General features: G+C 39.0%; 1 protein-coding gene across 1 annotated transcript in view; it reads left to right on the forward strand.

The window, feature by feature from the left end:
- Positions 1-460: 460 nt before the first annotated feature.
- ERGIC1 (endoplasmic reticulum-golgi intermediate compartment 1) overlaps positions 461-27,853 on the forward strand; it is an 84,103-nt gene continuing 56,710 nt past the window's right edge. Inside the window, exons 1-2 of the mRNA XM_032210292.1 lie at positions 461-579; positions 25,342-25,403. Of these exons, the coding sequence (XP_032066183.1) occupies positions 560-579; positions 25,342-25,403 (82 nt within the window). The 5' untranslated portion in view covers positions 461-559. The remainder of the gene's footprint in view (positions 580-25,341; positions 25,404-27,853) is intronic.

Here is a 27,853-nt window from a genome sequence, read left to right on the forward strand (position 1 = left end):
TGTACTTAAATACAACGAAATGACACCAGCCAGAGCATAGACAAACTCAAATAAACAGCTTGGAAGATGTGGGGAGACGTGGCCCAGAGAATCGACTTAATGGATAACGTCATCTGCAGATGAAAAATCGCCTGTATCCTTTCACAACTCCGAAAGTTTATTTAAGTAAGTACAAGTCACTCCCCACATACCTTTTAAATTATATTCTTAAAACTCCCCTTTTAAAGTTTAATTTTCCGACCCCCATCTTTAAGAATCCCCAAATCCTTCCAACATATATCGAGACAAGCGTCCATTGAGCAGGTCTGCAATTTCTCCGCTGAGTCCCTTGCAAAACACTCAGCCCTCGCTCTTCCCGCGCGCCCCTCGCCGGTCTCCTTTAACGCGGCGGCGGAAGCGTCGCGGTGCGCGGGTCTGCCGTCCAATGAGTTTGTGCAGCGCATCCTCCGGCTTGGCCGAGCTGGGTCCGTCACTTCCTGCCCTAAGGAGCCGGCACGACTGAAGCCGAGATTTTGGGCAGAAGGGGGGGCGGGGACGTTGCGTTGAGACTGCCACCAACATGCCCTTTGATTTCAGGAGGTGAGTGCAGCGACCCCCAGAAAGGGGTGTGTGAGAGCGAGACCCAAATGAATGAAAGGCTCCCCGGCGCTCAGGCATCGTCCGGGAGACTCTCCTCCCATCACGCCCCTTCGATGCTGGGATCAAAACCGGTGACCTTTCCCAGTGGTGGGTAGCCCCGATGCCCGGGATGAAGCATGCTTCTCTGCACAGAGAGGTCGTAAGAGGAAGGATGTGTGTGAGCGAGCCGAGTAAATTGATGGGGTTAGTAGGATCGAGCGGTGCCTATGGGAAGAAAAGAGACACGTCGCGTGGATAGGTAGCTAGCTGACCTTTTACCCCCGTGGTTTACCTTCCACCCGCAAATATGATGAAATGGGAGTAAGCAGCACGTGGATTCAGGTGTGGATCTGACTTGAAGAAAGAAACCTGCCTGATTTCCAGCGAGATTGCCAACCTGAAGGAAAACCTGGCCATGACTAGAAGTATTAGAAATGGCCCATTTGTTTCTGAGCCACTTCTCTTGAGTTTTATTCAAAGTTTTGGCTACAGGTAGTCCCCGACTTACATCAGTTCGTTTAGTGACCGTTCAAAATTAACAGCGGCACTGAAAAACCTGACTTAGGACCATTGTTCACACTTATGACCATTGCATCCCCGTGATCCCATGATTTACATTTGAATGCTTGCAGCATTCCCATGGTCACGTGATTTATATTTGGATGCTCGACAACTTACGTTTATGATGATTGCATTGTCCCAGAGTCATGTGATTTCCCTTTTGCGACCGTCTGACAAGCAAAGTCAATGGGAAAGCCAGATTCACTTAACTGGGTTATTAATTTAACAGCTGCAGTGATTCACTTAACAAACGTGGCAAGGAAAGTCATAAAATGGGGCAAAACTCATTAAACAAATTTCTCACTTAGCAACATAAATTTTGGGGTCAGTTGTTGTATGTTGAGAACTCCCTGTATTTAGGGTTTTGAAGGATGTGTTATATTGACTATCAAGTGTCTTATTTCTATGCATTTCTGGCGAGGAATCATTTTGATTGGATAAATCTGTATAAGCTTGCATTTGGAACGATCTAGGTACAGGTTGAAAGGGAAAGCTGAATGAGCAAAAATCTCATAACTCCAAGACATAACAGGATGCATTTGTATGCCATGCTAAGCCCTGATAAATAAATTGGGGAGCTAACATGGTCTACTGGTTAAGAGTTAGATTATCATTCCCCCGTCCCCCCAATTTCGTTTTGCTGCTATTTTTCATTTTCTTCTGATTCTATGTCCTTCATTCTTGCCTCCCCCATTTTGTTTGTCTTACCATTATTATTATTATTCGGTTTTTATCACACTTTTTTATTGTGCTGTGAATCTTATGCTTTTTTTTAAAAGAAAAAAGTCCTATTGTGGCCAATTCTATTTTATTGTTACAATTTGATCAACGATACAGTCATAAAAGAGTCTCAGAGAGATCAATTAAAAATATTATTGTATTGCATATATACAAGTGTACAGCTTATTACAGTAAATAACAATTTCTTCCCTGGTAGGTGGTAGAAATCTGAAATATTCTGTTTATTGTAGGAAAGTGAGCTGAATCACTGAGGTTCCCAGATGTTCTAATAGAAGTCTCTTTTTGGAGAGCAGCTTCTGATTGCTTCTCTCTGTGAGTCAAAATGTTCCACAATCAAACCTGAAGCCTCGGTTGTCCTTTTATTATGATAGTGTATTTCCCAGAGTACTGTATGTCATTTCATTTACTGTATGTTCATTTCATCCCGAAGCGGGGAAAACTCCTGAAATTGCCCTTCTAGAAAGAAATTTGCCTTTATTATGTAATAATAGGTGCGTCTGTAGTATTGTGAGGTATGACATAACCAAACTCAGAAATAGCAAGTTTGAAAGGAGGGAGGGTGTGGTGGACACAGAATGGTGGCATAAAAGGTGTGTAGAATTTAAACATAGCTCTAAACCTATTATTATATAATCTTATGTTACTCTTCCCTGGGTGTGTGGGAAAAGGAAATCAGAGGGTTTTCTTAAATAATTTGTGCCTCCTGAAATAAAATGAAGTGAGGAAACACACTTCAAGACAAATAATTAATGAAAGGATATGACCATGGTAGTTGATGCACTTGCAATTTTACAGAGAAATAAGGTATACAATCTTTGAATCTTTGAATCCAAGTAGTAAAACTTAGTTGGGAAACTGTCAAAGTACATTACATGCCTTAAGGTCCTAACCAATCTTACGATCTTCAGTGTAAATATTTATGCAGAGTTGGTTGAGAAGGAAATGGTATATCTTTTAGAGCTCTGAAATTTCGACCTGATTGAAAAAGATAATGATAAGCCACAATACTTCTATGCTGTTTAAATAGACTGTGTTAATTTGAAAGTACGCAATACTGTACTTTCAAAGATTATAGATATAGCTTCCTATAAATTTATTTTTTAATTTAATTTTGATACATTTTTATAGATTATAGACCTCTAATTCTGCTTTGTAATCCATCACTGTCATTTGAATTTCCTCTTTCTTGAGAAACAACAAAATACACAGTTTCATCTAAATTCACCAGTATACTTAATATATTGAAACCTTGATTTAGTGGGTTTTGATATAATGAGCTTTATTTGCCATAGACCAAATATTTGCCATGGTATATGTAATTTGCATAAGGGTGTCATATGCAAATGGTGTATATCATTTGATAACATGTTTTTGTATTTAACAGATTTTATGAAAAAAGAAAAGGATGTCCCCTCTTCCAAGTTAGACCATTAATTTAAAATCAATTGTGATAATTTATGTGATAAGAGTACTATGTTATATAGAAATATAAGAAATGGCTTTAGACGTAGTTTGCCAGCCCACTCAGCAAGTGACTTTTTAAAACTTAGACAGTGTTTCCAAAGCATACATGAAAAAGCCAGTGATAGCATCTGGGATATTGCTGACGGATTTCTGTTTTATAATGAGCAGTTATGTAAAATTATGGTAGCTCCTACTAATGGATAGGCTGTTACATTTTGTGCTACATTCTTTTAATGAACTGCCCAATATGAAATATTTTCAGTGTGCTGTTTGAAAACTCCCAACAGCAGTAACAAACTCAAAATTAGTCATTCCAAAGGTGTAACTGCTTAATCCAAACCCACTCCATTTCCTGCAGGTGGGTTAATCTATATTCTCACCTACACTTGAATGTTGTTTTCAGCAATAGAAGAAAAACAATTAAAAACCACAGTCTTAGGGAAGGAAAAAACCTTCCATCACTAATTAGTATAACTTTTTGCAATATAATGAGAAATGTGCTTTTTCATGTGGATTATTTGGAAGCAATGTCTTAAATTACTACAGGGCATACTGTATCACTGATCCTTTTTGTCACCTAGAATGATAAGAATTAGTACTTCTGTGTTTATTTTGAAACTTTTTAAAGACAGTAGTAAAACCGTGGATTTTTAATATTCTTGTTTTCCTTCCAAAAAACAACAACAAACCAGTCCTATTTTCCATGAGACAAAGAATGCACAAGTGGAACTGGATGTCCTTACATATAACAATAATTAATAGTGCAGATATAATCTTTACCTCGTTGTGCTTTAAAAGGACTTAGGATGCAGAGCATTGTATTGAGGATATGTGGGAATATGGGAATAATGCCAAATGGCACAGCAAGTAACTATCTTATCTGCCAAGTCAGGATCAGAAATTGCTTACAAATTTGAACAATGTTGAACTTTAAAGTTTCATTTCATTCATTTCATTTCATTTATTGGTTTTGTATGCCGCCCACTCCCGAAGGACTCCGAGCGGCTTACAATAAAACAGGGAAAGGGGATAAATAAGACAATACAAGACAATACAACAATTTAAAATACGACAACATTCACAGATGAAGTGGGGCTGGATACTTCAACAGCCCCCAGCCTGCCGGAACAGCCAGGACTTAGTAGCTTTACGGAAGGCCGGGAGGGTAGTAAGGGTCCGGATGTCAACGGGGAGCTCGTTCCAGAGGGCCGGAGCTGCAACAGAGAACGCTCTCCCCCGGGGGGTCGCCAGCCAGCATTGGCTGGCAGATGGAATCCAGAGGAGGCCAAGTCTGTGTGATCGAATTGGTCTTTGGGAGGTAATTGGCAGGAGGCGGTCTCTCAGGTACCCAGGTCCGATGCCATGAAGGGCTTTATAAGTAACGACTAGCACCTTGAAGCGTGTCCGGAGCCCAATAGGTAGCCAGTGCAGCTCGCGGAGGATAGGTGTAACGTGGGTGTACTTAAGTGCACCCACAATCGCTCGCGCGGCTGCGTTCTGGACTAGCTGAAGTCTTCAAACACACTTCAAGAGCAGCCCCATGTAGAGAGCGTTACAGTAATCCAGTCTTGAGGTCACGAGGGCGTGAGTGACTATCTGAAGGGCCTCCCGGTCCAGGTAGGGTCGCAATTGGTGTACCAGGCGAACCTGGGCAACGGCCCCCCTGGTCACAGCTGACAAATGATGTTCTAGAGTCAGCTGTGGATCAAGGAGGACTCCCAAATTGTGAACCCTCTCTGAGGGGCATATAATTTCACCCCCCCAGCCTGAGAGATAATAAATATTATTAATAAATATTTAATAAAGATTTATTAATATTTATTGAATTTATATTTATATAAAAACATTTAATTAAAATAAATATAAACTACACATATGTTTGTGGCTATATATACCAGAAGTAATACAAACTGTAAGAATGGACTAATTACAAAGACTTACTGTATATACTCGAGTATAAGCCTAGTTTTTCAGCCCACTTTTTGGGCTGAAAAAAGCCGCCTCGGCTTATACTCGAGTCAGTGAAAAATTTGCCCGGAATGGAGGAGAAAAAGGGGCGGGGCCATGCCGCTGGGTGACACTCGTGAATGGCCCAGTGCCCCTGTGAGTTTCCCCTCCCTCTGTGTCAGTTTGCCGCGCGCACCGCACCATCCCCCCTCCTCACGTTCTAATGTAATGCAGGGCTGTCTTACGATTCCCCTTCCTCCCCCTCCTGCCGCTCTGCAACGATGTCCCACCTCCTCCTTGTTATGGCAAGCAGCCACATAGCGATGTCCCACCTCCTCTGGTACAGTGATCCAATGATAGGAATCACTGTGCCATGTGTCATAGGAGGCGGGACATCGCTCCCGCGGCTGCACGGGACATCATCATCACAGCGGGACATCAGCATCATGAGGTGAGTGAAGTATTTCATTGAATACACCGCTAGTTTACTGTTTTTCTTTGAAATAAATATTCAAAAACATTATTGGTATCTATTTTTATTTTTGAAATTTACCGGTAGCTGCTGCATTTCCCACCCTAGGCTTATACTCGAGTCAATAACTTTTCCAGTTTTTTGTGGTAAAATTAGGTGCCTCGGCTTATATTCGGGTCGGCCTATACTCGAGTATATACGGTAGCCTCAATTCTCTTACACACCCTTTATTTATTTTATTGATAGAGATATAAGCCAATATTACAAACATCCTTAGAATAAAATCCTTGAATTCTAGCAACATCTGAACATTAATTTTAAGTTCTTCATTGATAATGTTATTGGCTTGCAGTTACTTTATCCCAAACGGAAAAATAAAATCTTGTTTACTGCCAGTTATTCATAAAACACTTGATGGCATAGTCTGAGTGTGTGTCTGTACACTTTGTATGCTATCCAAATGTGGATAGCAATTTCTAGTTTCAAGATTCTTGATTGCGTAAGATAACCTGAGTATATTTCAGATAACAATGAGGCTTTGTAACATACTGACTAAAACATGCAATATGATCCTTACCATTTGCAGAGAATGCTTTACATGGTGCTATTTCAATTAAGATTAATAATTTAAAGTCCAGTTTCACTATCGTACTGGGCATAAAAGCTACAGCTGATCAAAGCAATGATGGGTGGAGAGGTCAATATGTGTAAATGATCACTGCATATGGAAAATAGCAACTTCTAATGTAACAGGAGTAAAGGACATGAATCAACACATCGAAATGAAAATAGCCACTGTACATGGCTACTAAGGGGAAATAGATATTAATGAAGTGACTTGATTAATTGAATGTATTAAATCTGTTATAGCTGTCTATACTCTGTTTTACTCTGCGAAGTTTACAAAATCTGGAAACAAAAATGACACATATACAGGGAGCCTAGTCTAAAACAATCAAAACAATATCTCAAACCTTACAGATACGATAGGAGTCTCAAACAAACCTCAATAAAATCATTAACCCCAGGCTTGGTAACAGCACCAGGTTTTAAACCCCAGGAGAGTAGAGTCTCAAATCCCAGGAGAGTAGAGTCACAGAATCAAGAAGATGAATGTGTGCAGGAAAATTAAACTATTAACTGTATCAATGGACTTAAATTGATATAAGAAATTATGAATTGTAGATGCACGTGAAAGTCAAAATCCATTTGTGGGTGACAGTTCCATATTGTGTTCCAGTAAAGCTTAATAATGGAAAAATAAGGAGTGAGTTTGGGACAAAATTATCAGGGGAAATGGATGTGAGAACAGGATAAAAAAGTCCATAAATATGATACAGCCATTCAGAGACTTAAAAAAAAATGAAAATGGTCATTGACTATCTGCTGAGAAAAAGTTACATTTGTTTTGAAAATGTTAATTACCGGTAAGCATGTCCATTCCTATGTAGATCCAAGAAAGGAATAACTCAAATATGTAATGAATATTGCATACTGAAAGATTGAGAAAATTAGTAAAGGATATGAGGATAATGAGAGCTCTGAATGTGGGATGGAACATTCTTTAGTACTGTCATTTTGGGGGAGAAATGTGGATCTGGAAGAAAGGAAAATCGAAGAAATAAAGGAAGAGAAGTTACAAATCCTGTGGGAAAAATGATTTAAGATAGATTTAACTCTAGAATTCCTGGAAAGTGGAAGCTGCTTGGAACAGAGTGAAAAGAATTATGTTACAGAAGTATGGATTTAGAGCATTGAAAAATTTGAAAAAGATACTTAATGGGATACTGATTGAAAAATGCTATGAATGAAAAGTAATACTTTAGGAGAAAGATTACTAAAAACAAGGAGGAAAGATTTTCTATAAAGAGAAATATTAAGATATAAATACTGGCATAATAGTAAGTGGGGGCGGGGTGGGTGGGGGGCGGAATGTGTGTTGAAAGAAGCAAAGTGTTTAAGAGTCAAGTATCCAATCAAACAATGCCAGCATATCTAGAGAATGTCATAATGGTCAACATGTTCGAAGAAGTCAGAATAATACCAATGTCAAACTATCATAAAATATTGTTAATTTCACATGCTAGTAAAGTAATGTTTAGGATCATCCAGTGTAGATTTAAACTCCACATGAAAAGGGAGATGCCAGATATTCAAGCTACCATATTTTGGGGATTATAAGACGCACTTTTTTCGCTCAAAAAAGAGGGTGAAAATCTGGGTGTGTCTTATACACTGAATACAGCATTTCTGGCCTCCCGGAACCCTGCCCCCTTCACAAAAATTGATGCGCATAGCCTTTAGGAGGCCTGCAAAGGAGGCCTGGGGGCTGAGGAGGACAAAAATGAGTGAAAAATGGGGCGTTTTCTGCTCACTTCCCCCCCAACCCCCAGAAGCACTCTACAAGCCTCCTAAAGGCTATGCATGCCCTTTTTTTGGGGGGAAAACTGACCCATTTTCTGCTTGTTTTTGCCCCCCCCCCCCAGCCCCCAGGAGCACTTTGCAGGCCTCTCAAACTCTGCATGCCCTGTTTTTCACAAAAAATGAGGCATGCAGAGGGTTTGGGAGGTCTGCAGAGTGCAAAAACTTTTTAAAAAAAAATTACCTCTTCAAAATCTTGGTGTGTCTTATACTCTGAAAAGTACGGTAGTTTTAGAAAAGAATGAAGGACAAGAAATAATTGCTGAGGCATGCTGGTTAATTAAGAAAATTTAAGAAGACAAAAAGTAGTCATTTTGTGCATAGAAAGGCCTTTGATTGTTTCAACTTTGTGATGTTTTTTTTGGGGGGGGGGGGGGAATGGGAATCCCAGAACATCTCAGTGTCTTCAGGTGAAACTTGTATGCAGAATATGAAACCACAGTCTGAATGGTCAGGCATTGTGGCAAAAAACATGGGCTAATATTAACAGAATAACAGTATAGAATAACAGAATAATAGAGTTGGAACGGACCTTGGAGGTCTTCTAATTTAATCCCCTACTCAAGCAGGAAACCCATACTATTTCAGGCAAATCCAATATCTTTTTAAGACCTCCAGTGTTTGAGTACCCACAACTTCTGAAGGCAAGTTGTTCCATTGATTAGTTGTTCTAACTGTCAGGAAAGTTCACCTTAGTTCTAGGATGGTTCTGTCCTTGATTAGTTTCCATCCATTGCTTCTTGTTCTGAAGGCAGAACAAGAAGCAATGAATGGACACTAATCAAGACAAAAACCAACCTAGAATGATATTAAATATAAATAACAACAAACCAATAACAATAGGAACAGTGTAACTTAGAGTTGGCAATGAAGACATTGAAGTGGTAGATTGACTAAGACAATAAAGGAACTAGCAATTAAGAAATAGACTGCAGATTAGTATTTGGTAGATAGAGTAGAGTGAAACCCTTGGGAAAGATTCAGATACTGTGATGTGCTCAAACCTAAAAACACCAGAATTATCATCCTAGAGTTTTCTTTGTGACACTCTATAGAAGTGAAAGTAAAGCATGAATATTTTGTTTTGTGCATTCTGATATGTAATGGGTGCCATGTTTTTACATGCTTTTTACAAGAAGAATGTTGGTGATCACAGAAGTTGAATCTTCTGTGTCCCCTTGCTTCCCCTTATTTGATATCAGTCCTATGAACCAAAGTAACCTGACTCCTGCTAGATATAAATAAGGTTGGAGCCTGGCAGTAATTTTATTATCCAAATGTAAAACTCTTTATTCAGGACTTCTAAATGATGTCATTGTTTCCAGGATATGGTTTTGCTAACATCCTGTAAATCAAGTTATTATTGGAAAGGATGTGAGTGAAATTACTGGTTTGTATATTATACAAATAGAATATTGGCGCTTGCATTTATTCATGAAAAATAGCACATTGTCTTTTAATAATCTTAGGTTTTAGGTGTCTAATAGGTGGAAAATCTGTTAATTTTGTTTAACCTGTGTTGACTTTTGTCCTCTGTTCTGTTTTATGATCAACTAGCCGATAACCCGGCATTGCCTGGTTATTTATAGTCGTTGAAGTGTTTATCAGACAGGGAACCATTGACAAGGGCCTTTCTTCCCTCTACTCCCATGCCCATCACCCCTGCCCTCTCCCTTCCCCTCCCATTTGCTCCTCTTTCTTGCCCTGTCTATGATCCTGGCACTTTGCCCCAAATCCATCAGTTGCTTCCCCATTGGTCCACTGGAAGGTGAACATCATGGCTGGCTTTCCAGAGGAAGCTGTGAAGGAACTGACATCACAAACAATTGCTGCTCTAGGATGCCGCACTCTCTCTCCTTAATGGCCCAAGCTGTCCCTTCCCCCTCCCATGACATCATAAACAATTGCTGCTCTGGGACACTGCCTCGCTCTCCTTAACAGTCCAGGCATTCCAGAGTTACGCTGGAGAACACACGCACATACACACACGCCAGGGGTGTCTTCCTCCCCTCCTCCCAGTATTTGTTTCCAGAGAGTAAGTCATCTATGTACCAAGTTTGGTTGAAATTGCTTGAGGCGTTCCAGAGTTATGCTGGAACATACATACATACATACATACATACATACATACATACATACATACATACATACAGCCTTTTTTATATAAATAAATAAATAGTAGTAATAATAATAACAACGATAGATAGATAGATAGATAGATAGATAGATAGATAGATAGATAGATAGATAGATAGATAGATAATAGATTGTCAGTTCTGAATTCATAGATACTATAAAGATAGACAAAAATATAGAGAATGCATTGTTAATTTACATGTTGTTTAAGACATCTTTGCAGCAAATCAGTTAGCAATTACACTGTTTCAACAATTCTCAACTGCCTGAACTGTTGTGATACATCTTAATCTGCTTTGTCAAATACATTATGGGATTGTAATGATACATCAGATATTTTGGGACTGACATATGAATATATAAGAATTATTAGTGATGCTTCAATAGCTGGATTGATCAGCTTTTCAGTAAAGGATAAGTCAACTGTAAAACATTTTATTTTAGCCACCTAAATCATTAGAGATAGTCCTCATTTAGCAACCACAATTGGGATTAGAAAAGCTAAATGGTTGCTAATTGAAAAAATGACTGATCACTTACTTCAACCTTCTTTTGCTTTGCAGACCTGCAAAAGACACAAATGCAAGGATCAGTTGTCAAAATTACTTTTTTATCACCATCGTAACTGTGAACAGTTGCTAAATGATGCTGTTGCTAAATGATAATTACCTGTATTAACATGCAACATTTCCAGTAGTCACAAACAGAATTAAAGAATGAATGTTATTATAGTACATTATGTAAGGCCAATTTTATGGGATGAAATTGGGTGGATAGTTATGACTCACTACTTTTCAAAAGGAACAGAAGTAAAATATTTTAAAACCAATTTAAAATTTTACATTGGAATATGAGCAGTGATTTAAAATTAGTCTATTCTGTTGGATTTAAAATAAATACTGATTCAATATAAATATATGTAAGTTGAGTTTTTAATCACTGCAAACTGAAGATCACATAGCATGATCTTCCTTTTCTATTTAAAACCCAAATAATAGGAAAAATCTAAATTGGTTAACACTATTCCCTATGATATAAGATATAACTTATTAGCTAAAATATTAAGTTGTCATTTTACAAGCAAAAGTGTTCCTACAATCCAGTAAGTAATTTGTGATGGCAGAACAGGGGGTCCTCCAGTGCCATTTCTTATACCATGGAAATGGTTTCCCAGCATTGTATAGCAGATTTTTTAGATGTTGTACAGAGCTGAAAGGACTATCAAGCAGGGTGAATAAAAATCAATGGTTTTTTTTAAAGAAATCAGATTTTTAAATTTTAAATTGGATTTCTTTTATTTTTCTCAAAATTATTTTAATAAAATGCATTTGGAGTAAAAAATCTATCCAAATACGGTTTTCTATTTAAGATACATTAATAATTTAGTTTATTCAGCATGAAACGTAGCTTAGTTATGTAACATGAGGCTGTATATTTTGCAATATTGGGACTGTTGAATCACCAGCAGGTCAGAGGAGGAGCTGCTGTGGGGCAGAGATGACAGTTGCTGTTTAAAAATTATGATTTAAAACAAGTTTATTCAAATCAAGCCTTTCTACTAGTGATTTAAATCATAATTTAAATCAACTTGATTTAAATCAAATCCACCCTGGTATCAAGAGATATAGTTTCTTCCTTGCTCCAGAGGGTGCATCCATTAGTGGAGTTCCATATATGAACAATTAATAAATGTGAATATTTTCTGTCTATCCACACTTTTATATTTAGTAAACTATTACTTTTGTAAAAATGTCTGAGCGCTGAGTGTTATTCAGGTTGAAGGGACTTCCTTTCTCTGATGCTTGCTGCTTTCAAGCAATTCTATATTAACATCTTATTTCCAGCATAAGCCCAGTGTCTGTCCTTCCTCTCCTCTCGTTTTTGCAATTCAGGAAATAATAGAACTGTAGGCCAAGAAGAGCAGCTTTATTTGTGTTTTGTTATGAAATACATTTTTGTTGTGTGTTTCTCTTGAATTCGAGATATAAGTTGAGACTTTTCTTATTGCTGACAGACTAGTGTTTTAATATTTTTATTTAGATCCTCCCATGCTACGTAGCATATCATGCAGAAGTCTCTTAACAGGGAAAATATTTATGAATCCTATTACTGAGTGGATTTGAAGTGCAACTAATTAATTGCTTGCAGTCTTAAATTATGTATAGATAATTACAATGAAATATAGTATTTTACTGAAGAAACTGTAAAACTTTGTATACATATATACTTTTCTGTTCCTGTTTATTTTTCTATTTATACTCTACCCCAATCCTTAAGGACTCTCAGTGGTCAATAGTCCAAGATCAGTACGTTAAATTGTATGTGGAAACTGTTGTAGCTAGTAAACTACTTGGCTGTGTGCACTTACTGACTGAATTTCCAAGCGGCTTTTAAAGACAGCCCCATGTGGAGCATGTTAACCGTTGTCCAAAGAGATGGTGATGAGAGCATGAGTTATGGTGGCAAAGTCCTCTTCTCTTAACAGGATTGCAGCTGATGCACCCGCAGAAGCTGAGTCAAGGACCCCTGGTCCCTGCTTCCGCCTGCAGTTCCAGCAGGAGTTGGGAATCCAAGAGAACCCTCAGTTTCCTTGAGAAAGCGCTTATATAGCCACCCTTATCACATTGCCTAAATTGGGTAGCCATATACATGCAGTAAATAAATAATATTACTAGAGTGGCCTGGGATGGTAATATAAGTTGGGTATTTTAACTGTACTGATCATGCCAAACCCCAAACTGCCAGAAGACCTTTCCCACCGGTTTATATAGTCCTTAAATAGTGGGGGGAGTGACTGATCCTCCCCATAAGAGAGTGTTTGACCCTGGGGGACCAGGGTGGACATGGCCAGCTCGATGTCACTTGTACCAGGGGCACCTGTGGAGGCCTGAGCACTTTGTTCCCATGCTCCGTTTTTGGCTGCAACGGCCTCCTGCAACCTGCCAGCGAAAACATCTCCATTGGGCCGCACACAGCTCTCCCAAGCTCCATTTTCACTGGCACAGGCACTGTGGGCCAGTCCTTCGCTGTTTTCAGGGTGGCCCCACAGGCCAGATCTAAATACCTTGTGGGCCGGATCCAGCCCTGCGCCTTGAATTTGACACCCCTGTTCTAGAGAATATCTTTTCTACATTGTCAGAGGACAAAGACCAGAAAGACTCTCAGGTAACATGATAACACAAGAGAGACAGTTTGGTGTAGTGCAGGGATGTCGCATTGTCACAGCATCATCACATGACGTATCACAACTTTCCCAGTGGGTGTGGCCAGCTCGAGTTTGACACCACTGGTCTAATGGGTAAGGCACCAGGCTAGAAAGCAGGAGACTGTGCGTTTAAGTCCCCCTTTAACTATGAAAACCAGCTGGTTGACTTTTGGGCAGTCACTCACTCTCAGCCCAACCCATTTTACAGAGTTGTGAAAAAAATAGAATGAAGAAGGTTTGTTGCATATGTTTGCTCCTTGAGTTATTTGTAAAATTAATAAGTGTGAGATGTAATTAAATAAAAGTGTGCAAATGTATATATGATGCCCAGTTACCACTTAGGCCCTGCCAAAATAAAATCCGGATTAAAACAAATGTAAGAGATTTTACTGACCTCAAAAATAGGTTTTGTTTCCATTTTAAAAATTTCCATTGATTTTTCCCTATTTTGTTAATTAAATGAAGGCAACAAAAAATATCCAGATAAGGACAATTAAGGGTAGAATGCTGATGAGTTGATTGTCTATTAGTTTACAACCCCACCCCCCTTTTATTTATTTATTTTACAGCCATGGTGGAATAAGGAACCTTTTGACTTTTGCTGAATTTATTCATTGTTTCATTTGCAATGAAACAAAAGTTTTCAGTCCAAAAATGGTTTGGTTTCTTTGAATACCTTTCCAATTACTTGAACATATTTTCCTCTGGGATGATGTAATTGTATGACAGAAAAGGAGAAAAGAACCAATTTTATGGATATATTTTTTTTATTCTTCTGGGCTTGCTGCCTAATTGAAAGGATCAGACTCCAGCATCAAGGTTAAACTGAAGTTGCATACTTCTGTGTTTTTCAGATTTTGCTAGAGACTGATTATACCTTTTTGTTTTTCATCCTTTTTATAGTTTGATTTCCAAGTGAAGTCAGAAAATATTTTAATAAAGCCATTGGTTAAGCTCTTGTAAAAAAATTCAGAGCATTCTATCATCTTTGTCCAGTATAGATTTTAGAGGGAACTGTGTCACCCTTACAGCCTGGGTACCTCTACAGAAGAGGTAGGACTTCCAGATGTTCTGCAGAAAAGTTGCAGAAAAAATACTTAGTGATTTGAATTTGAAAATAACACACTAATCGAAACATCTGCTGGGCCTTCATTATGAACAGCTGGTGAAATATGACTTAGGAATCAAACAGATCAAAGGCTGCATGATTTATTGGCTGTAGAAATAGGTATGCAGGAATGGGAATTTCGGTGGAAGAATATCATTAAATTTATTTTGAATATTAAAGAGAAGATTGTATAAGATATTTCATTCTTTGGATAGATTTGGTTAAAGCAGCAATACATGCACTGTTGGAATACCCACTTTAGGGGCAGATTTTAAATTAAACTTGTCTTTTGCTAGAACAACAGTTGCAGAAGCTAGTCTTCTGCCCCCCAAAAGATACAGCTGCTTCAAGATATTGAAGACTGGTGCCCACACATCTCCATGCACTCTCCAACTCATTCTTTGCCTGTTGAATCCAGATCGCTGGACACTCTAGTAAATGGCTATCACCCTCTGACAAGGGCTTAAAGGGACAGAGATTAGGCAAACACAATGAAGCATGAAGGAGTTTTCTGATTGTTTTATTTTAAACTTGGATAATTAGAGACACCTCATCAGTAAGAATACATGGTGATCTTATTGATATTATTTCTGGATGTCCCTGACTGTTTAGAATTGAGTTCCTTTGACCAAGCATTAGTTTTAAAATAAGCAAAGTTAAAACAACCCTTGGTCATTGTTTCAGAGCATTGATCCAAAGAAAAACTGGGCTGGAATATAGATTATTAAATAATTTGCTTTACAGCCTTCCTTGATGTTCAGGAATGATTAATATTCTTTATTCTCAAAGGTATTGAAGGGTTGAGGAGTGAATTTAATTTGTTTAGGTTTGAAATCTGTTTTCAATTGCAGTGTTTTAACAACAGAATGTATAAAACAGATACTGTATAAAACAGATACAGGTTGTGATCTTGATATATCAATACCTTTAGGGCAGGTGGTGGTGGTGTGAATTTCTAACAGAAAGAGGGTGAACTTCCTTTATTTTTGAAGAGTCTACATGGGTTTGTCCATGCACTAAATACTGCTTTCCAGAGACTATTGTTCAGATTGACAATCAATGACTGTTTATGTTGGGCAAAAAGTAATGGCAAAATGCCTCCCTCCATCATACACATACTATAGTACATAAGCCATTCACACATTATATTCTTTTTTTTAAATATCCCATGCCAGCCGTAAACAGCATCATGTTCAAAGCTTATATTTGTTAGGCCTGTGGAACAATCTGGGTTTCAATGGAAAAAGATGAAGTATATGTGTTTTATTTAGTGCCTGTCAGAAATAGCTTGTACCAATTACAGTACTCCCCCCCCCTCCCCGACCCGGACTTGTGTGGCTGCCCTCTGTCATTGCTGAATGATCCCAGCGAAAATCCGGCTTAGTTTAAGATATCTAAATATCATAATTCCTCAAAGTTTATTTAAGGGTTTTGGGTGCACTGTTTCTTCCAGGAATCCAGATTCCTGTTTAGTGTTCGCTTCCACTGAGCAAATTACTCTCTTTAATCTAGTAGCTGAAAGAAAACCAGTTTGGTGCAGTGGTTAAGGCTCCAGGCTAGAAACCAAGAGATCTAGCCCTGTCTTAAACATGAAAACAGGTTGGGTGACTTTGGATCACTCGCAGTCCCTCAGCTCACAACGTTAGGCTTGGGTGATAAGCTTGTTGGTCAGTTCCTGTTACAATCACTTAATGGATTTGAAAAAATTGGACCAAGCACTTGCAGGAAAAAGGCTGGGAAGAAAAATAACTAGTAGCTGAAGTAGTATTTCCTATGTAGGAAGACATTTGGCTTTGGATGTTGCCCCCGAAGGACAGCCCAGACAGTCCGTCCTTGATCCTGGAGGGTGAAAACTTATGCCCCTCAGAGAGGGCCTGCAATTTGGGGGTCCTCCTGGATTTGCAACTGACACTGGAACACCATCTGTTGGCTGTGACCAGGGGGGGCTTTGCCCAGGTTCACCTGGTGCACCAGTTGCAGCCCTATCTGGACTAGGGGGCACTCCAAACGGTCACTCATGCCCTTGTCACCTCAAAGCTGGATTATTGCAATGCGCTCTACATGGGGCTACCCTTGAAAAGCATTTGGAGACTACAGCTAGTCCAGAATGCAGCCACGCGAGCGATATTGGGTGTACCGAAGTACACCCATGTTACACCTGTCCTCCGCGAGCTGCACTGGCTACCAATTGGTCTCCGGACGCAATTCAAGGTGTTGGTTATTACCTTTAAAGCCCTACATGGCCTAGGACCAGCGTACCTGCGAGACTGCCTACTGCCACATACCTCCCAACGGCCGATAAGATCCCACAGATTGGGCCTCCTTTGGCTGGCGGCCTCCCGGAGGAGAGCCTTCTCTGTGGCTGCTCTGACCTTCTGGAATCAGCTACCCCCAGAGGTCCGGGCCTTGCCCACTCTCACGGCCTTCAGGAAAGCTGTTAAAACCTAGCTGTTCCGGCAGGCCTGGGACTGTTGACCTTATTGTTAAGGTCCAGCCCTGATTAGAACAAATGTGTGTTGTGAATTTTAAACCATTCTTTTTCTTTTCTTTTTCTTTTCTTCCCCTTCTTTGTAAGCCGCCCGGAGTCCTTCAGGACTGGGCAGCCTAGATAGATAGATAGATAGATAGATAGATAGATAGATAGATAGATAGATAGATAGATAGATAGATAGATAGATAGATAGATAGATTTCTGTTCCTTGAGTGTGAGAGAGATTGTCCACATATACCATTGTAGGAAGTTAAAACCCATCCCTCTCCTAGAAAAATGAAATATCCTGGGAAACATTGAAAAGGCAGAATATTATATTTGCCTGGATAAGAAATGGAGAAACATGTTTTTAGGCAGGGAACAGACTCACTCTTAATAGCTCCTACCTTTGTCAATGGGCCATTAAAAGGCCTGAGCCAGTCTATTCTACATAACAAAGCTCCAGGGTGACGGGATTAAGACATTAGAGTATTAGCCCTTTACCCATCTCACCATAGGACACCTAGGAAGAAGCAATGATCAACCAAACTTGGACTCAAAGCACAGCCTACAGAGTTGCCCCTGCATGGCCCCATGGGAGTCTGACAACCAATCAGAAGCTCAGGTTCAAAGCCCAGAGAGGGCATAAAACTAGGGACTTTCAGCATCTCTGCCTCTTCTTCACTGAACATCTTGAAGCACGTGATTTCTCTTTCCTGTTCAGGAGCTCAAAGCATGTGGTCCTGACCACCATTAAACCACCTTTCAAAGCAGTCTCCATGTTTCCAGTGTCTTTTTCCCCACTTGGAATTGAACCCAGAAGGACATTTCTTCCAACACCGTATTTGTTAGTATTAAATCATCTGTATAAATAATTAGAGGAATGAACCCTCCCTCCCACCGCCTTCCTGGACTTGCTTCTTGATACAACAAAACAGACAGATGCAATTCATCAAAACTTGACATTACAACAATCTATCCTAATAAAAATGTCCTCTGTGTATGCATTTGCATACCAGAGATGGTATTCAGCAGTTTCTGAACCAGTTCTGGAGAACCAGTAGTGGAAATTTTGAGAAGTTCGGAGAAGCCATCTCTGACTGGCCCCACACCCATCTATTCTCTGCCTCCCGAGTCCCAGCTGATCTGGAGGAAATGGGGATTTTGCAGTAACCTTCCCCTGGTGTGGGGAGGGAATGGAGATTTTACAGTATCCTTCCCCTGCCACGCCCATCAAGCCATACCCACATAACCAGTAGTAAAAAAAAAATTGAATCTCATCACTGTTGTGTGCCCAGAAGATCTCAGGATTCTGAAGCAGCTGAACTAAGGCTTCTTAAAATTTGAGAAACAAGTCTGATTTTGCATTTTGCAAGGAAAATGCCCTGCCCATATTTGTCTAGTTCTAATGTTTATATGCTAATCATAGCAATGTAGTCTTCTGTGATATTATTGAAAGATAACATGATCTAGCATTGTCCCTCATAGCTTTTTTTCCAATGTGAAGGTGTGATGATGTGATGATGTCTTTTTAAAGTTAGGAACTTAAAAACAGATATCGCCATTGGATTGTCATGGGTTGGGACTTATTTGTAATAGCTAGAGCAGTTGAAAACATCTATCTATCTATCTATCTATCTATATCTATCTATCTATCTATCTATCTATCTATCTATCGGTCTATCTATCGGTCTATCTATCCATCCATCCATCTATCAGATGAGGTCTTAATGGCTTTTCTTTGCATTAAAAGAAAATTCTCCATTCTTACCTGATATTCTCCCCCTGCTCCCCAGATCAGAATTACAACAAGGATCAAAAGATTGAAGTCATTTATTTACTTTACAAAAGCTTCCAGGTGTTTGCTAATTGGGCAACTAACTCAAAGCTAACTTAGCTCATATTGTCTATAGAGCAGGGAGATAGCCAGGAGATGCAGGCTACATTCGGACATCGCTACATTCAGATATTACTTTCAATTAGCAGTATGCTAGTGGCCATGATTTTTTTGTTATTGTTCACATGTATGTTATTCCTATTTGCATAAGTAAGAAATAAATAATTTTGTATTATGTGTATTTTTAATCGGAGTATTGACTTATTTTATTCCCAGACAACTCAAGATCACAGCGAACTTAGTTCAAGCATTATGCTATTCTATCTTTTTCTGCTGGATAAAAGGTTGTACAGTCACAAAGAGTTAGACAAGAGCAAATGAGCTACATACACAATTAGAGTGAAGTTTGATTTAGAGTAATAGCAATAGCAGTAGCAGTTAGACTTATATACCGCTTCATAGGGCTTTCAGCCCTCTCTAAGCGGTTTACAGAGTCAGCATATTGCCCCCAACAACAATCCGGGTCCTCATTTTACCCACCTCGGAAGAATGGAAGGCTGAGTCAACCCTGAGCCGGTGAGATTTGAACAGCAGAACTGCAGAACTGCAGTCAGCTGAAGTAGCCTGCATTGCTGCATTTAACCACTGTGCCACCTCAGCCCATAGGCAACGTTGCATACCTATGCTGCATAGGGGTTGATGGGTAAGTGAAGATTGCAGATGGCTGCAGACAGATCAACGCACACACCGCCCAAATCCCAACTGCATTGTGTGGAGGTGCACATCCTGCATGCTGATTGGTTGAGCCGACTTCCTGTTCTGTGCTTTGATTTGAGAGCCCCCTCAATCAGAATGTTACATTTGCAGAAATATAAATGGAACACCTATGCAACCATCTCCAAATTACAGGCACATATGTTTTCCTGACCTGCAGTGCCAAAGAAGTCTGCTCTTGACCCTTAAACCTATATTTTTCTCTGTGCCTGCTAAGCCAAAAATATGGTTTTCTACGTTAATTAGCTGAAATTTGTTAAGCATAAAGCGTATGATGACTATGCTAAATAAAATATTTCTTCACCAAGAAAATTGCCATATTCACCAAGATTTTTCTAATGTAAAATGAAAGATCTGGATTCAGTTCTTTCAGTTGAATTTAGAAATTAATGCTTTCTTCTTCTTTAGAACTATATTTAAAAATAGTTGGGGTGAATGTCTCCCTTGATGCAAAGGGAGCTTTGTCATGTATATATAAATCTGAGATGCAAGGGTACCTATGGTTAAAAAAAAGGATTAAAAATATTATATTGAATAATGTCCTCTTCGTTCAGGAAATAAGTATACATTTTGTACCATAGATTAGTCTTCAGGGCCTTTCTCTATGCCCCCATCTCGATTTTATTTGGGAACTTGTAGAGTGTAGGTGGCAAAGGAATTAGCTTTTCAATGACTCACCAGAATGATTCACTTTTAGGTGGAGGGAGAAATGGCCCTGAGAAAGCAGTTAAGCAGTGTGCTAAATTCAGATTGCTTAGTCTAGATAGCGAACATACAGTCCCATGAGCACTTTTAGTTCTAACAATTGTCCTTCTTACCATCTTGTGCTTCAGTCTGATGACCTGGTTGTGTCTTATGCTGACAGATTTGTTGAATTTATTTTGGGGATATGGGCTTCAGGAATTCATAAAGATTAACAAACTACAATGTATGCCCAGATTTTAAGTGTTGGTTTTTTTTTTTAAATTTAAAAATACTCGGTAAATATTTTTTATTAAAAAATATGTATTTTCTACTAATATGAAACAGAAATTTATTGTATGGAAATATGAATATTAGTGCCTTATTTGAAGTATGTGATTTTGGTTTTCCCCCCCCCAATCATCAATATTTCTCTGATTTTGATGAAAGAGGTTGTTTGCCTGTTTTTCCATTTTAGTAGCTTATAAGGCTTCCTCCCTCACTTGTATAGTATAATGCAAATTACTAATTTTGATTTGGGCTATGCGAGGGGTTAGGATTAGGGTTAGGTCATGTGTTCAACTTTTGTGACTTCTGGACAAGCAAAGTCAATGGGAAAACCAGATTCACTTAACAACAGTGTTACTAATTTAACAACTGCAGTGGTTCGCTTAACAAATGTGGAAAGAAAAATGGTAAAATGGGCCAAACTCATTTAATAACTTTTTCATTTAGCAACATAAATTTTGGACTCAATTGTAGTTGTAACTCGAGGACTACCTATATAAGCAAATTTGATGAAGTAAAGTTATCTCTTTCTGTTTAAATCCAGCCAAAATCAGTATACCTGGATTTCGTTTCTTTCATTATATCAATTTTTCTGCAAATTATTTTAAAAGCTCTTAATTTTTGATTAATCAATACATAATATTATATACAGCTAATCTTAGTTCACGCTTGTTTTCTGTATAGCACTTAGTAATATATAATATCATTCATAACACAGCATTTATGCATTTTCCCCAGATATACACTGCTTTGTATAAGTCATGGGCTAATAGCATTACAGTAGGCCAATTTCATATTCTACCATTTTGTTGTAAAATAAATCTTTTGCATTTCTGGTGGAAACGTCAAAAAATGAGGAAATATGAAAAATGTTTACTAGAAATTGCCAATGGTGGACTGATTCTCATTTTGGTATGGAATGTTGCTGATTGGAGATGAAATGCATTTAATAAGAGATCTGAGATTTATTTAATGAACAGGTAGTTAGATAACCAATAAGATTCAGTTTCATTGAATAATTACAATTTTTAAAAATGGTTTATAAAGCTTTTACATTGATTATTTAGCTATTATTGTTTAATTTTATCTTCTATTTGTAACTTTTTTTCTATGTTTTAAATGGAATTCTGACTAATACTGTAAGTGGATGGATGGATGGATGGATGGATGGATGGATGGACGGACAGACTAAAAATGGGGAATGGCTGGCAAGATCATTGCCCATGCAGCATTTTATAGAATATTAATTATGGAATTTATAATATAATGGCTGTAGATTTCCCACGTGGGGGCAGGAGCGGTCCTGGTGAAAGGGAAGCCTTGCAGGCTGTGATGCCAGGCCAGCAAGCAGGTCATTGAGATGCTGGTATAGGCATGGCACTGATTTACAACTTGTGGCAGCTATCCAGGCCGGAATGTGGTCAGCCTTAGATCTGACCTGCATGGCTGCTGTGGAGCCAGCATGGGGGCACACCGCTGCCTCGGCCCCTGGGTGCTTACACAGGCGGCGGAAAGCACTGCATCTTGGATGAAAGGGAAGCGCTCAGAATGAAGTTAGCCTGTGAGGCAAGACAGTCCCCAGGATGCAAGGCCCTATACACTCGCTGCCTCCTGTGTGCATGCCGTGGGGGTGGGGGGCAGTCCCTTGCTGGCTCTAGGGTGGCCCTGTGGATTTAAGGTTGACCACATTCTGATATGGATGGGCACCACCAGGTTGTAGAATAGCACCCGGTGAGCTGGACTGGGCCGAGGCACCACAGGCCAGTCCTTCACTATTTCAAGGCCAGATTTAAGCACAATGCAGGCTGAATCTGGCCCATAGGCCTTGTGTCTGATGTGTCTGCTTTAAAGCCTAATCAGATTTCCAATGAAAAACAATAGCAAGATTTAGTTTAGCTGGCAGTGCTTCCTTGCATATGTTATTCCATTAAATAATTTTGACCAACAGATAAATGAAGCATGCGTCTGTCTGTCTGTCATTAGAATTAAGACATTCCTCATCCCAAATATCTAGTGTGTTTTTCCTGGTGACATTCTGCAGATAAAAATATGAGTTTATTAATGTGAAAAGTACCAAGAATAAGAGACTTGTGTGCCAAAGAAGACATCATTTTTCTTTTTAAAATCATCACTTCTTAATCCAGAAATATTGGCACTATTTTTAAAATTTTTGCAATAGATTGTCTCTTGCTCAAAAATCATGCTTCCTTTTATAGTGTCCATATGGTGTTATTTTTACTGCTTTCAGCCTAGAGCTATTTCCTGTTTCCAATTATTTAGTTACACTCTAAAGCGGCTCTTTCCTTCTTGGCTTCCTCACCAGGTTTACTAAGCCATTATTGTCATTTTAGTGAGTCGACGCCAGGGTTGAGGTTTTAATGGGCTGTGAGCAAGAAGTTCAGCTATTTCCTCTGCCTATGAGGCCATGATGTCATAAGCTGCTATGAGGCTCTTTATCATATGTTGCTGTTACCGTGGTCTGTGTGGAAAGAATGTAAACAGTGCTTTCCAGATGTTCCCAGGGAATCTGCAGGTCCATAAATGGGCCATTTTGTGGAAGAATATTATTTTTAATGAGAGGAAAGATGAATCAGGCTGTATAAAATCCAGTGTATAGCTTTGACAATATCAAATGTTAAAGACTTTTGTTCATGTCCATTTGTCATGTCATGACTCCAGGTTTCTATAAGTACTACCCCAAATGTCCTGCCCATCTGGCAAAGAAATGTGTCATGTTAGAAATGCAGAAAGTTATATTTTCTCTGGGGAAATTAATAAGCATTGAAAGGCCCTAGATCTTTTTCTTTTCAGCTTCACGTCAACATTCTCGAGGCTGGAGACATAATCTTCAGAATCTTTTTGTGTTAGATCAAGATTATGTCCTACATATTGTAACTCAAGTTGTCTTTTCATCTCTCATTTGTATATAGGCCTTGCATAGACAGCTGAGACTAATTATTTTTTCTCTTATACATGTCTTGTCATGCAGGACTGGTGGCTTCAGTTTGATGGCTAAATTTAGGCAACATAATATTTTGACTTGATGAAGAAGTATAAATCTTATTTTTAACATTTTTAGTTTTTCTTTTTTTAAGCAAAGGAGTTGTTAATTATGAAAGAATTGTCTGAGTTGTACACAGTTTATATGATTGTACACAACACATGTAGTCAAGTTAAGATAAATGGGTTAATTGCCTTATGGGGCGTTTAAGTTGTAACTTGCAAATTGACTGAGATCGCATCCTCAGTCTTCAGCAGCAAAACAATCCATTTGGAGAAGTGATCATTTAATTTTTTTTATTGTAAGCAAGTGGGCCTTTCTGGAAGTAAATTGCTCCTTTTTTATCGTTAATTCCTCTCCAGTTCCCCTCTCCTATCTTCCCAAATGGTCAATAATCATGCCTCTGAACTTCTGGTGATATTATCACATCAGTGGAAATTATTCGGTAGCCTCTAGATCAGGGATGTTAAACTCGATTTCATTGAGGGTTGCATCAGGGTTGTGTTTGACTTCAGAGGGCCGGGATGGTGGTGGTCATGGTGGACGTGGCTGAGGAGGGCATGTTCATGGTGGGTGTTTGACACAGACAGAAGACACATTTTTTCCTTCTTTCTTTCCACAGTCCTTTACTATAACCATTTTCCTATCTCTTCTACCAGATATTACTGGCAAACATTTATTACTTATTGTTCATATGCCACTAAACTTTTTATACCCCTTTGTTTAATAGTAAATTTCTTCTTCAGGCAGAAAAGCTATTATTCAACTAATAATAAAATAGCATAAATAACTTGATAATACAAGATCTAACAGCAGAGGTAAATTCCTAGGATAGTAAATAGAAATGGCTGTCAATTATAGATTGTTGATTGTAGATTAAATGGACCTACAGTATGTAAAATCTGCATTTAAACTGTAGTATTAACATAGGATGTTGCTTGTTTTCTATCCAGATCAGGCACTTACTTGAGGCCACATAATTGTAATCCAGTCCAATCCAGGCCTCCTGCAGCACTCTGCCAGCTGAAAACGTGCTGCCTGTTTTCAGCCGACAGAGTGCTGCTGGAGGCTGGGGAGGTCAAAAATGGGCTGCGGGCCAGCCCTTTGATGTTTTCGGGCCAGCTTCATGGGCCAGATTTAAGTACCCTGCAGGCCGGATCTGGCGCGTGGGCCTTGAGACTGACATCCCTGCTCTAGATAGACAAGGAAGTAAACCGAACCATCAAAAAATTTGTCCAGGCTGGTAGAGAGCTGTTGGTGGCTTTCTTGCACCTTGTATAGTAGTGAACTAACTAACTATTGAGCAGTTAACAGGTCTGCTTTTGGGCTTATTAAATGAGTGTGGAGAAGCAGAGGGAAAAAATAGCATCTCTCTCCATTCTCGCTTTCTCCTAACCTTCTCATCAGACCTGACTGGCCATAGACGTAATTTTTTTAAAAATATGGTTGTTTGCTTATTCAAGACAACAAAAAAGTGCTTTAGCATTCTGGTAAAAAATGAATAATTATGATGTTGGAACTATTAATAGAAATATTGGCAGTGCTGTGAACGCTGAATCATGAAATGTTCCACCTGTTATATAATGTTTATGGATTTTTTTTTGGTATGTTTTTCAGGTTTGACATCTACAGAAAGGTGCCAAAGGACCTTACCCAGCCAACCTTTACAGGAGCAATTAGTAAGTACCTGTGTCTGTATGTGTTTATTTTGCCTTTGCAGGATTCATTGCAGGATTCAAGCTTTTTCTGATTGTTTATTTAAAACCGTGAGATGATATAGCAATAGTATGATGTACTGTATCCTCTTAAGCATAATTTGAAGCAGTCTTGTGGGCCTCCAGATTGCATAATGGCCTTTAAAGTGAGATTTTGCTGAATCTTCCCACAAGGGTAATATTTGGCATATTTTTTTCCTCCAATTTGGATATAGGGTGAAACGAAGTTCAGATTGACGTGTGCATCACCCCCGGCCTCTGTTTCATTATTCGAGCCTTCTGGAAAGCCCTCTGCAACCAATAATAGAGCTCCTGATAGATCCAGAGTCTGTTATTAGTTGCAGAGGGCTTTCCAGAAGGCTCTGATTGTGAAACGGAAGCCAGGGGATGCCATATGTGTCAATCCAGAGCCCATTTCTCAGCTGTAGATGTCTTTCCAGAAGGCTCTGATGGCAAAACGGAGGCCGGGGGTGACACGTGCAAGTGGTGGCAAGTAGCCGCAGAAGAATTAGGCCAGCAGCAGGCTCTGCTGGGTGGGGCAAGTGGTGCCACCCCAGCAAGGAGAGTCAGTAATTAGACCTCCCCCGCAAAAGAAGCCATAGCCGTTTTTTCAGGGGTCAAAAGTAAATAAGACCAGGTCTTGCTTTCGGGGAAATACGGTAAGATTTCTCAAATTACACCATACAGGGAATTGTGATGGTATAAACTGTGGGGACTGCTTTTGCTAAATGATGTGGTTGCATTTTACAACTGTGTCACTTAGCCACTGAAATTCTTGTCCCTATTTCTGCTGTAAAGGAAGAATTACTTGTACTTTAAAGGTTATGAAGGATTTTATATAAGTTGCAACTCCTTGAATGCATGAGTATTCAAAAAGATGAATTCATTCATGCTCCAGATAAGAGGTGCATTACCTGCTATTGATTATGTGCCAGCATTGTTTTCAATTTCTAGTTACTACATAGATAGATCTTCCCCACTACATAGATAGAACTGTCCCTAACTTAGTTTTTCACATCTACCAACATTGCACCCATTTCTACTGTGATTGAATCCATTCACTTTGCTCTTTTTCCTCTCTTTCCATCTGACCCAGCATTAGAGCTTTTTCCAGAGAGCTAGGTTTGTCATACTTTGTCTGAAGTAGGATAATTTAAGCCTAGTCATTTGTACCTTGAGTGAAAGTTCTGGATTGATTTGATCCATTTGTGTGTGGGGAGGGGGTTGTCTGTCTGTCTGACACCTGAATTATCCATAGTCTTCTCTAATATCGAAGTTCAAAAGTATCAATGCTCTTTCTATCCTGCTTCATCAAGGTCCTTCTTTCACCTCTGAAGTAAGCCATGATAGGGAATATCATGGCTTGCACAATTTTTGTAGGTATAGACACATCTCAGCATTCAATTATCTTTTTCAAGGCCTTCGTGGCTGTTCTACCAAGTGCCAAACTACAGTGAACTATTTCTTGACTGCTTGTTCCTTTGCAGTTCATGGTTGATCCTAAAAGGCAGAAGCTATCCATCACTTTTATATCTTCATTGTCAATTCTAAGGCTGGTTGTTCTATCTATTGTCATTAAATGTATGGCATTAAATGTATCTCTCTATTCAATATTTGAAGCTTTAGCAATCTACATTTTAATTGTCCTTACCCTGTCCTTAAAAAAATTCCTTCTTACTGTCTTTTAGTAGAAGATATATTATTTGTATACAGGTGCATTGAGTAAGGCTACTCGGTATAGTATGTCTATTATATTGGCATTGTCTACTCTCTTTGCTGGGCAGCTAATCATTCAAGGTTTCACAGAAAAGTCTTGGCTTACGTGTATCAATGAATTATAGCTACATTCCTTTGTCATCATTTGTCTGAAGATGTGGAGCTATTCATTAAAAATGTGATCTAAATCTACAGTTCTTGGCTTGAACAAAATTTACATAACCTTTCAAATGATTCTAAATACTTTATTAAATATCCTTTCTAAAAATAAGGTGCATTAAATCAGTTGATGTCAGTTGACGGATGTATTCTTGGCTTTGGATTGTACTGTAAAGTGCCTAGCAATAGCTGTTCCAAACATACTATGTATCATTGTGCCGAACTGCCCATGTTTGGATAAGGCTACAGTGACATATGCTGTGGCATATGATAGCTAACATCCCAGTGGCACAAGCTAAATGACATATTGACAGGAAAGCACTCCAGACAGCTGCTCTGTCAATCCCTGGCTCTTCTGGATGAACTGTATATATGCATGACAACATTGTGCAAAAATATTGTAAAGCTTTGAGGACGGAGGATTCTAGATACAAATGGAAAAAGTGTGATTTATGAAGTTAAGAGTGTATGGTTTATGTTCATAATGGATCTTCAAGACACTTTTATAAAAAAGCTAATTGGATCAATTTACTTTTAAA

The sequence above is a fragment of the Thamnophis elegans genome, chromosome 2 (genome assembly GCF_009769535.1).
Source record: "Thamnophis elegans isolate rThaEle1 chromosome 2, rThaEle1.pri, whole genome shotgun sequence".
Classification (NCBI taxonomy): domain Eukaryota; kingdom Metazoa; phylum Chordata; class Lepidosauria; order Squamata; family Colubridae; genus Thamnophis; species Thamnophis elegans.